At 38.7% G+C, this 11,761-nt stretch overlaps 1 protein-coding gene across 4 annotated transcripts in view; it reads right to left on the bottom strand.

Moving 5' to 3' along the window:
* Positions 1 to 802: 802 nt before the first annotated feature.
* The window catches only part of TBL1XR1 (TBL1X/Y related 1), a 233,468-nt gene continuing 222,509 nt past the window's right edge, over positions 803 to 11,761 (bottom strand). For all 4 annotated transcript variants that reach the window (XM_077487946.1, XM_077487947.1, XM_077487948.1 and 1 more), the window contains 2 exons: positions 8,795 to 8,896; positions 803 to 7,212 (listed from right to left, as the gene is read on the bottom strand). In XM_077487946.1, coding sequence (XP_077344072.1) covers positions 7,186 to 7,212; positions 8,795 to 8,896 — 129 coding nt within the window. In that variant the 3' untranslated portion in view covers positions 803 to 7,185. The remainder of the gene's footprint in view (positions 7,213 to 8,794; positions 8,897 to 11,761) is intronic.

Genomic DNA, 11,761 nt, shown 5'->3' with positions numbered 1-11,761 from the left:
CACAGAAACCTGACATTTTAAATAAGGGTGTGTAGACCTTTTATATTCACTTTGTTTTTTATATCAAATCTTTTAATGGTCACAGTTTTCAAAGTTTCAGCATTTTTTATTATTAATTTTTCATTGCATTTGTTTAAGCAATTCGAGTTGTAGGCTAGCATTCCCCTTTAAAAGCTTGGTCATGTCCTATATACTAGAATTCAACAACCATAGGCTCAGCCCTCTTTTATCCAAACCTGGCCCATTCCACACTTTATTCCCTTTAGTATTGATGACAGTTCCCTCCCTCCCATTGCACTCCCACACCTCCCCTTTCTATGACAAAAGTGGATTTGCTCAGAAACCTTTCACTACCCACTTCGAGGCATCACCATGCCCCAACACCCTTCCAGTTCTGATCCCATTGCTGGCTTGCTTTCCAGCCTGGTTACAGTTCCAGCTGGCGGATTCCTCTACCCATCGGTCTCTGTCCTGCAGAGCACCCTCTGCCACCACACTTCTATCCACCCACAGCGGGAGACACAGAAGTCCAAACAAGCTTCCTGGGACTGATAATATGCCTCTTTCTTCCAGTTCTGAGAGCAATCTTACCCTTTGTTTTTAGTTATACAATTTAACAAATAGATACACTTAGATTGCAGCACCTTTTGTCCATTTGTCTTTATGAGATTATATATAGGACAGAAACCAGATGGCCCTGTCTTACCAGTCCATGTTGCTGGTCCCTATATAGGATACTGTACACAAAGTCCTAGGAACACTTGACATTTTTTTTTTAAAAGACAGACAAGATACTACACAATAATATCAAAATATATTTTATTCTGGACCTCTTTCAGATCTGAATCAAATTACAGTTGTCAGAGCAATACAATGCAAAAAGGTAAATGCAACAGAAAAAATGTGTCAAAACAAGGCTAAGTAGGGTAGGGGACCTGGAGAAACGTATGTTGTGGAACCAAAATACATCAAAGTGTAATTAACATGGTCCAGGACAGTACAGAACACCAAAAAAAAAAGTAATCTGTTAGACAAGTTATCATGAAAACCAAACAATAAAAGTATTTAACATGTACAAAAAACTGCAGTGGGCTGGTTCAGGTTTATACATTGGTTAGTTGAATAGCACAAGAAAGGATGCAGACTTGTGACTCCAGTGCTGCTGATAGGCTCACAGAATTAGACTCAAAGGAATTGTATTTTCACAAGCAGGAACTTCTCAGGCATATATAGAGGAATTGGAAGCTGTACACCAATATTTTGTAGAGTATCCATAAAGACGTCCCTTGCTTACTGTATAGCTTTATGGCTACACAACATAGAAGGCTTTATTAAATAAAAGATCACATAGCTATCTGTGGGCTGAATTTTAAATGCCTTTTTTAAAAGGTTGGAAAAGTAAAAGCATACCGAGGGGGATAATCAGAGCACAGGTTGAAACTTCCAATTAAAATCTAACAGTTGGAGATATTCAGACTAGAAACAGCTGAAGTGCAAGGAAAAGCTACATTTTCTTTATGATGCAGCAGAATTAATTACAAAGTATTCTCATAATATTTTAAACACTTCTAAAATTAAGCATTTGTGTTTTTTTTTTTTTTTTTTTTTACATTAGGTGGAATTAAACCGTTTTACATCAGCACTTAAATATATAAAAAGTCTATTTAAAAAAAATATGAAAAATTATTGGTGTTGCTCAGGTCATATTTGAGCCAAGACAGTAAAACATCAATCCAGCCAATGCTTTGCAGCATTAATCAAAACATTTGTGTCTATTCCTGGGAGCACTTGGTTCTCTATCATTATTGCACACATTTCTTTAACATCAGCCACATACATAGTCTTCTAGCAAAAATTAACTGCCAGACTTTTTTTTTTATTTTATAATTTTTTTTTTTAATTAGGAAAGCTTCTGAACATTGATAACATTGTAAATGCACAATAAAAAGAGAAAAGCAAAAAAAAAAAACAAAAAAAAAAAAAAACACGGTGCACTGTGAAGGGGGAAGAACATAGGAACAGGTCAGTTGATGTTAATATTAGTGAAAACGCCCATAGAAGAAAGAAACTGAGTTTGTATTATACCAAAATATAATACAAAAATCAAGTTTAAAACAGTCATGGCTGTATTGGGATGCACTTTTTAGATGCATACGTACGGGGGAAAAAAAATTCTGTTAAAATATATGGCTACTTTGTTATTTTCACCTAATAAATGAGTAAATGCACAAATAAATTCTTGATTTTACATGAAAGAGAATGTGGGAAGGGCTAATTGTGTGTAACAGCTATGCAAGCTTGTGATTTTTCTTTTCTTCCTAAAGTGGTGTGTATATACAAGCCACCAATAAAAAACACTTTTTGCAGCACAGGAACAGCATTACCTTTCCCTTCCTATCCACACTAGCTCTGCTCTACAGAAAACAGGTTGTATTTGAAGGAAACTTACAATGCACTTTGCATTACAGGACCCGTCAAATCAAACACTACATGTTTAATGTATTTTAAGCAAGGATAAAAAGGATCTGGAAAAAAGTGTGGTGCCCATGGCAAACAGAAGCACATGGATTTTAAGCTAATATTTGGTTGAAATTGACAATTCATTCTTTTTTCTAGTTTTAACAAACCAGTTGAAGATGTTTAAACTACTAACACCGTCATCCTGTTCAACCACAGAAGCATGTTCAAGTGGACTTGTTTACTTAAAAAAAAAAAAAAAAAACACACCATATCAATAATGTGATATAGTATTTCTCTGCATAAATACACATTAATCCAATTCTGTATAGTATGCTTTCTAGTTACCATAGATGACTATAGGATATTAGACCGGCAAAAGTCATGTTAATGAGGCTGGTAAGTTGCATACAAAAAGTAAAAACAAATAAAATCTGTTGCTTTCCCTGCAAGGGACAAGTACTTTGCATGGGAAAGCAACTATTTAGCATATTCAAAGAAAAGCTTCCAATGTGTAGCTGAATGACATTGCTATTATGGGAAAAAGGAGTATAAAAATGTTTGGTAATACAGCTAAAGTAGAGTTCCACAATATAATTACATTGTGAGGAGTCCACTTTAACATAATTCTTTTAATAATCATATTTTACTCCAGATACAATGTGCATAAAGCAAAGCGCCTACTGGAATTTCTCTTAGTAGACCAACAGCAAAAGGAAGCCGCTTTGGTTGGTCTAAAAAGGATCTGTAATGGGAGAAGCATGTAGGCTGCTAGTGTGGCACTAATTCTGAAAATATTAGCTGCTTGGATGTCACACTAATCCTTTGCCTTCAATATTCTTGCTACTGATCCTCACAAGTAGAGATACTAGACCTGCTTGCTATACACTTGCAGTATTTAACTAATACTGAAGCCAGTCACAGCAAGACCTCTAGCAATTTTTGAAAAAGGCTAGAAATGGTTTCCTTCATATTTTTTCATTAGAGGATGTTCTATAGTGCCCTAGTCTAGCTTTCTGTAATCCCCACTACTTGCACCTTGCTAGGTTTTTAAAACGCAGGATAATAGGCTAGTTCTGTAATGTTGAGGACATTTTGAAAACTATCCCCAAGCCAGTTCAGTTCCAATGACTGTCAGGATGATAACTTTTTTTATCCACACAGGTAACAGACCTCTTAATCCAATTACCATGAAATGTGTAGGTACTGATTGTTCAATAACAGGATGGGAGGTGGAAAAGAAAAATACTCCTTGAGGAGAAAAATAAAGTGGCGAGGGCCTTTAACATCTGTTTCCCACATATAATGCTTTTCGCTACTCTGGTGATTTCAGCATTAAAGTGATTCTAAAGGCAGGTGTTTTTATCTTCATGCATTTAATGCATGAAGATAAAAATCCTGTGTACAGCAGCCCCTCCTCATACTTATCCGAGCCCCATCTCATTCCAGCAATGTGCACAATTGCCTTGGCCGTCCAGGACTCTCCCTCCTGATTAACTAACACACAGCAGCAGTGCCCTTGGCTCCCACTGCTGTCAAAGTCAGTTAGTCAATCAGAAGAGAGCGGGCGAGGCAGAACCATGGCTCTGTGTCTGAATGGGCACAGAGCTGCAGCTCGGCTGCCCCCATAGAAAGCTGCTTGCTGTGGGGGCATTCGACAGGAGGAAAGGGCCAGCAGCTCCAGCGAGGGACCCAAGAAGAGGTTCTGGACTACTCTGCACAAAACCCACTGGACAGAGCAGGTAAGTATAACATGTTTTTTTTTTCTTTAAAAACAACAGACTTCAGTATCACTTTATTTAATTGAGTTACATGGCTAAAGGTGTAAGCACCTATGCAGATGTTCTAACACCAAAAGCTTTAATTATGTAACTTTAAGATGGCTCCACGAATTTCACATCTACCATCCTATTTTTGGACATTTTTGGATTAGGGTGTCTGTGCTACCCTTGTGGATTAGATTTCTGGAGTATCATTGGAACTGAAGTGGCTTGGAGAAGCTACAAAATGCCTTAAAACGACAGAACAAGTACAGTTGGAATGTGACCAACTAGCACTAAACTGTACTAGCTATAACATGACAAATGAAAACAAACAGTATACATACCTAAAATACTGCAGTTCCTGATCTGGTCTGATGTGGAGGCCTTTTCTTCCTTCTGCAGTTGAGTGAACCCTGAATATTGCATTGAACAGCACCACAAACCGATATGGTACAGATTCTTGTAGCGTTCTCCTGTGAGCCCAGGGCGGCTTGATAAAAGCACCCTTCGAGGGTGGGTTTTCGATGCCCTTGCTTGAAGAAGTGGGTAGGATGACACTGGGCAACATCCAACCTGAAAAAGGGCTAGGGCTGGACTGCAGATAAGCAAGTCTGCAGGGGGCATGCATGTAGCAAGTTTTATACTTTATTTTGAATCCCGCATGGAATTTCTTTTATGAGCCGGTCCTAGGTTTTAAAGAAAACCTGCACTGATACAGTTACAAAAGATGCAACTGCAGATCTATTCCCAAAATTTACCTTTGTTACTCTGGCCTTAAACTGCTACTAGGCCACTGTCCTGGAGCTAGCATGAAGCTAGTAAACTCAGTCCAAATGTCCAAAAATACAAAAGCACATGAAACAGGCAGGAAACTAGTATTTTCAAAAGGGAAGTTAGGCAATGGCACCCTAGGTATTTTCACAGATTTATTTTAACCAGAGTTCACAAGGCCATTTAAAATGCTCTGTTATCTACCACATTTGTTTGTCAAAACACAATGGAGATATAGAAGAGAAACAAAAGGAAACATGCTGTCATCACTCCTATGTGCACATTCCTTCAAACTTCAGATTTATCTGCTATGCCATTCAGTTTCCAACCACACTCCATTTTCTTTTCTTTTTGACAAAAACAAATGCAGGAGACGAAAACTAGAACACAAGCAACCCCAACATTTGGATAACACTTCTCTAAAGACACTCTTGACCTATGAAGAAAATTGAGATAAAACTTTTGTATTCACAGTGTTTTCAACAATCTCTGCAGTACATTGCTCAACAATTGATCCAGTCACAGATCTCTCTGGTCCTTCAGTGGTTGTATTCACTAAATTTTAGCAATAAAAACATTTCTGATAAAAGGCTTGTGACATAACTGCCATGCTCAGTTAATTTACAATAATGTATACTTGGCCCAACCACCAGACTGTTTCCCAAAAGCAGGGAACATAGCTCAACTATGCTGTTTAAAAGGTGGCAATATTTTTACTAATATATATATATTTTATGTATGAAAATTATAAAAATCTAACGGGGTGAGAGGGAAGCGGGTATTGAAACTATTCTGAATAGCAGCATGGAACTTGTAAGGTTTTTGTTTAAACAGGTGCAGAAACATAAACGTATAAATAATTTGCTCAGTCTTATATAGTACAGCCTAAAACCTGGATTAAAAATAAAGCCTAAAATAATTATACACGGTGAACCGCTTGCTCTTCCTTCTATGTTATTGATATTCATATATAATGGAACTCTCTCTATGGGACGCAAACAATATCTAATATTCCATTAACACTGGAATTTCTTTTTAAGGTTTATGTAGGTATATGCCTGGTATTTAAAAATATGCTTAAAGAATATAAGGGGATGAAAAAAATGGCGTTTGTCGCAAAGGAAACAGTATATCTGTTTAAAAAAATAAAAAAATTGTTGGATGAGGGAACTTTACTCCTATTGTAGTAGAGCACAAGTAAACCATAATGGGTTTATGGTCTAAAAGAAACAAAGACACTTGCATGTCTGCGGTCTGATCTTTGTTATTTGTGCCCTTCTGGTTTGGCAGAATTCTGTCCCAAATAAGCATTCAGCCACGTCACCAAAAAAATAAAATAAACAAATTTACTTGTAAGTAGTATCTCTGAGTGCAGTGTGAAGCACTATGACTTTATCTAATAACAATGTACTTCCATGTATCAAATCAATTCAAACCCATCATAAATACGTTTTCACAGGCCTGATGTTACCAATGAACTAATTCCTGATTGGTTACACAGCACTACTGCTCTTTAAACAAAGTTATTAAAATAAACGCTCATGCATGTGCTGCAGGCAGTACATTATCCCATTATATCCATCAGAGCTGTGTACCAAGTCATTCTCATCTTTCCATACTTGTACGAAAACAGAACTATTTGTACAAAGAAAAAGCCAAAGCAAACAAAAATGTGTAAAGTTATTTGATACAGCCATCTGATATCTCTTTTTAAGCCCCAAATATAATGTTTCAAAGCCACAAACTATTGCTCAAGTATAAAAGCCCACATTCTCTGTACAGGTAGACTGACCAGAAAATAAAACACAAAAGTAACAAAAAAGACAGGAAAAAATAAGCAGGGGAAGGAGACACACAAGGTAGTTGAATGTATTTTGACCACAATCCTCCAAATTTGGTGCAATTACGCTCTGTGTGCGTGTCCGGAGTCCTCTTCCTTTCCAGGTGTTGTGAAGAATTCTGTTCCCAGCACACAAACTCACCAGATGCGACTAAAGAATTTTGTCCTCTTTGAGGTGCCACAATTTGTAGGGATTTTTTTCCCCTCATCTTAAAATATTTATAGGACTTAATTTCGGTTTGGCTGCAGTGGACTGGCCATGGTTAAATGGGACTATAGCAGTACATGGGTCAGGGACAGTCATTTTGGCTATGTACACATTCATAGTCGGTCCATGGCTTCCAACCAGTAGCGCTATTTTCGTAGGTCTAATACACAAACCTGCATTAGAAAAAGACATTTAGTCAATTTAATACACCCAAATTTTCCATATGTGTAAAATTCAGGGTTGTGCATACTAAAAAACAAAACAAAATTAACAAACCTGAAAATGCGTTAGAGGCACACCATTTTTTCCCTAACTGAGCTATCAATGCATCTGCTGAACAGATTTCCTTAGCAATGTTAGCCCTGCTGGACATTTGGAATACAGAGAACCTTCCCTCCATAATATAAGGGGAGGTGTTCTGTAGTCAAGGAGGGAAGAGCTTAGCATTGGGGGATTTCAGTGCAGCAGACACAGTGTTGTCTGTTCACTACAGGAAGTTAGGTTTCACCGTACAGATCAACAAGTATTTTAACAATAGAAGAGGAAATGTAAATGTATTGCAGAAAGTTGCATACATTTATTGCAAGTTCTCCCACAGTATTTTTTGGGACCAAATATTTGAACCACTTTAATACCGGGCCTATTCTGGCACTTTTCTCCTTCATGTAAAAATCATCTTTTTTGCTAGAAAATTACTCAGAACCCCCCAAACATTATATATGTTTTTTTTAGCAGACACCCTAGGGAATAAAATGGCGGTCACTGCAAATTTTTATCTCGCATGGTATTTGCGCAATCATTTTTCAAATGCATTTTTTTGGGGGGAAAAAAGATCAGTTTCACCAAATAAAAAAACAAAAAGTTAGCCCCATTTTTTTGTATAATGTGAAAGATGATGTTACTCCGAGAAAATAGATACCCAACATGTCACACTTTAAAATTGCGCACAATCATGGAATGGCGTTAAACTGCAGCACTTAAAAATCTCCATAGGCGACGCTTTAATTTTTTTTTACAGGTTACCAGTTTAGAGTTACAGAGGAGGTAATTGATTTGTTGCATGCGCTCTAATGCACGTGGTGATACCTCACATGTTTAAGTGGAGTTTACATATGTGGGCGGGACATTTAGTTGTGCGTTCGCTTCCGAGTGCAAGCAACCAGGGACAGGGGCTTTTTTTTATTAATTTATTTTTTTTATTTTTACTTTTTTTTTTCTGATCACTTTTATTACTATTACAAGGAATGTAAACATCCCTTGTAATAGGAATGTATTGCTACTGGTCCTCTTTATGGAGAGATGCAGGGTCAATAAGACCCCACATCTCTCCTCCAGGCTGAAAAGCATGAGATTGGGGGAAAAAAATTCACTGATCTCATGCTGGCAGCCGCAATCACGGCTTCTTTGATTTCCTCCGAAGGTCATAGAGATGACTAGTGACCATCTGGTCACCAGAAATCTCTATCGTCATCATTCTGTGCCGGACGATTCTTTCTCCAGGCCCCCGATGGCACGGGAGAGCCCGGAGAAGCACCAGATGGCGGTGAGAGGGGAACACGTCCCCTCCTGTCGCTTACAAGAACGAACGGCAGAACTGCCCAGAATCGTGCACAGAATCGGCTGCTGGAAATAATATCTGAATGATGCCTCTAGCTGCTAAATATCTTTCTTTTTTTTTTAGGGGCACCCCAATTTAAGGTAGGAAAAAAAAAAAAAAAAAGTCTTAAAGATACATGGAAATGTTCTCACACTTACTGAACCATCTGATGCACTTGCTCCAACTTTGTCTCCTGCTGCATTCCAGCAAACTTCAAATATGCCCCCTGTTCCCCGATAGCTGTGAACTAATGCACCCGTCTAGAGGAAAAACAGACAAAAATGAACATATTATATTTCATTCTGTACATCTAAATACTGTAATAACATTTGCAAAGTTATGTCAAATAGAATGTGCGTGCATTCACAAGGTTTCAAAAATCTAAATCCCAACTAGTTGTGGAGCAAAGGATGAGGAATGGGGGTGAAGGATTGACAAATAAAAAGCCCAACATCAGCTGCAATTTTTTTTTTAACAGTTGAGCGTATGGTTTAAAGATTTTAGAGAAAAAAAAAAAAAATTCTTTAAACCATATGAAAGGCTTCTTAGCCAATAAGTGGAAAAAATAAGGAATCTACTGGTAGGAGAAAAAGCTTATAAAACTTTGATACCAGAGGCTAGTTAAGACTCTACCATTTAGCAAATGAATGGCAGGGGACAGGGTCTATGTAGACAGGCAAATCCAGACTGGTTTTGGCCCAATTTGACAGGCATTTGTAGTAGAATGTTCATATTAATCCATCATTTCATATTATATGCAATACTAATTAGTAATAATTATCGTTAAAGCAGTAGTAAAGTGTTAAAAAAAAAAAAAAAAACAGGCCCCAGCAAGTTTTTGTCATAATGTGCTAGTATGCATTGCATACTAACACATTATGAAAGCCACGCCTTAAAAACGAAGCCCTCCAGAGGTACGCCATCATCACTGACAGGGCTTCCAACTTCACCCGGTTTTCCTTCCAGGCTCTGGCAATTTGAAGGCTCGTGATGATGTCATTTCCATGCATGCACATGGGAGCCTCGCCCATGGTACAGTGCTCTAAAGGAATGGCACTCAGTATACCATCACTTCAAAGCGCATGCACTGGTGACATCACCAGCTGCAGACAAAGTTTAATTTAGAGAGATTTCTCGTACCAAAATGTAAACTCTTAGGCCGCGTACACACGGGCGGATTGTCTGGCCAACTAAGTTCGTCAGACAATCCGACAGACAATCCGTCCTACTTTTGAATGAACGGACTTGACCACACACGATGAGCAGACAGTCCGCCGAAAGCTTGCGCGATGACGTGTACGGCACGTACGACGGGACTAGAAATTCGACGTCCAATACACTGCAATGCAACCTTCGGCGTGTAAATCCTTTCTGAGCATGCGCCATACTTAGTCCGTCCAACTTGCCTACACACAAGCGGACTGTCCGCTGAAACCAAGTTTGGACGGACAAAATTACGGAAATTCTGAAAGACTTAGTCCGCCAGACTGTCCGCTGAAAAAGTCCGCTGAAGCCCACACACGAGCGGATTGTCCGCTGAAACACGTTTCAGCGGACTAAGTTGGACAGACAGTCCGCCCATGTATACGCGGCCTTATAAGCTTTCATGTAAGTAAAGTCACCAAGCGGTGTTTACTACCGCTTTTAAGAAATTGTTAATTCTGGAAATTTGAAGAGTAAATATGATGTACAATAATATGTACATTTAAAAGCTGAACTTCATATTGGTATTTTTTTTTTTTTTTTTTTTAAAAAGACAACCATAAGTTTACTGGGATAAAGTTCACAGGTTGCAAGACAATTGCAGACATCATTGTCTGTAGGTATTGACATTCAATTATGTTGTTTTGTATGTTTACATTCTTGAAAGCCATATATATTGTATCCACATGCAATTCCTCAATGAAAACGTATTTAAACCCTGCGAGCCTCATATCCCTGAGAAAGTCTGGACTTGTTCCCAGTTGCAGCTGAATTATGAATGTGATGAATGGATGTTTGATCTGGTCAGACGGTGTAGTAAGCCATTTATTTGGTCAGGAAAGTAGTTGGAGGTACAGCTTATGGACCCATACACGGTACAAGTAGCGATGAGGCGATGGCAGCACAAAAAGAAAGGGCAGGGAAAAATCAACATGGTTAAAACCAGATGGGTGTTTATTCAAAAATAAACAATATTGCTTGCAAAGTGTATACCAATTCAATAAAGGGTTACAATAAAAAAAAATATGTGTCTGGCAGCATGCTAATGGCCACACGTATGCGCAGGTGTTGGTATACACTTTGCAAGCGATATGGTTTATTTTCAAATAAACCACCATCTGGTTTTACCTAAGGCGATTTTCCCTGCCCTTTCTTTTGAGCTGCCATCGCCTCATCGCTACTTGTACCGTGTATGGGTCCATAAGCTGTACCTTCAACTACTTTCCTGACCAAACGGCTTACTACACCATTTTACCAGACCAAACACAGTGTTTGGTGGAAAAGGCCCTGGCTGATTATTCGCCACAAGTGTCTAACCTTGTGCAGCTGGTAAGCGTGCACTTTGCGTGGTGGTATATTCACTGTGTTCATATAAAATTCACAAGATTTTCACTGAACCTTTGGTGGCTGGTCCGTTCTTTCATTGAATGAACCACTAAAATCTTCAAAAGCCATTTGAGGACTTTACATAAGTCACATGCTTACTGGTTTGGGACCTTACACTTTATTTTTTAATCACTGTTCATTTATTAATTTCTTGTTTTGTGTTTACATATTTGGTCAACATGTCACTTTAACCACTTCTGGATCGCCCATAATGGTGGTACTTTGAAGAGGAATATTGTTGGTATTGCAGCAGTTAGCCGTCATAACCCTGGTATCCTCTTCAGCGGGCAGTCCACTTCAAGATAAAAGTGGTCTCTGCTGCGGATTCGTCGTGAGATCGCCCCCCCCCCATCCCTCCAGCCAGCTCCGGTGCCCTCCGCCACTTACCAGAGGTGTCTGCAGTGGCGATTGGATGCTGTCCCTTGTGTGACATGGAGACGAGTGAAGTGAAGATAGCCCCACCCATCTCCATATCATTGCAGGGTGGAAGCGACATCAAAACTTGATTTCGCCATAGCTCTTAAAGGCCCATTTTT

Source organism: Lithobates pipiens, unplaced genomic scaffold, assembly GCF_037356315.1.
Source record: "Lithobates pipiens isolate NorthernLeopardFrog02 unplaced genomic scaffold, aLitPip1_a1.2 Scaffold_18, whole genome shotgun sequence".
Lineage (NCBI taxonomy): Eukaryota > Metazoa > Chordata > Amphibia > Anura > Ranidae > Lithobates > Lithobates pipiens.
Note: the sequence above shows the minus strand (reverse complement) of the source record. Positions and strands in the feature narration are given on the sequence as shown.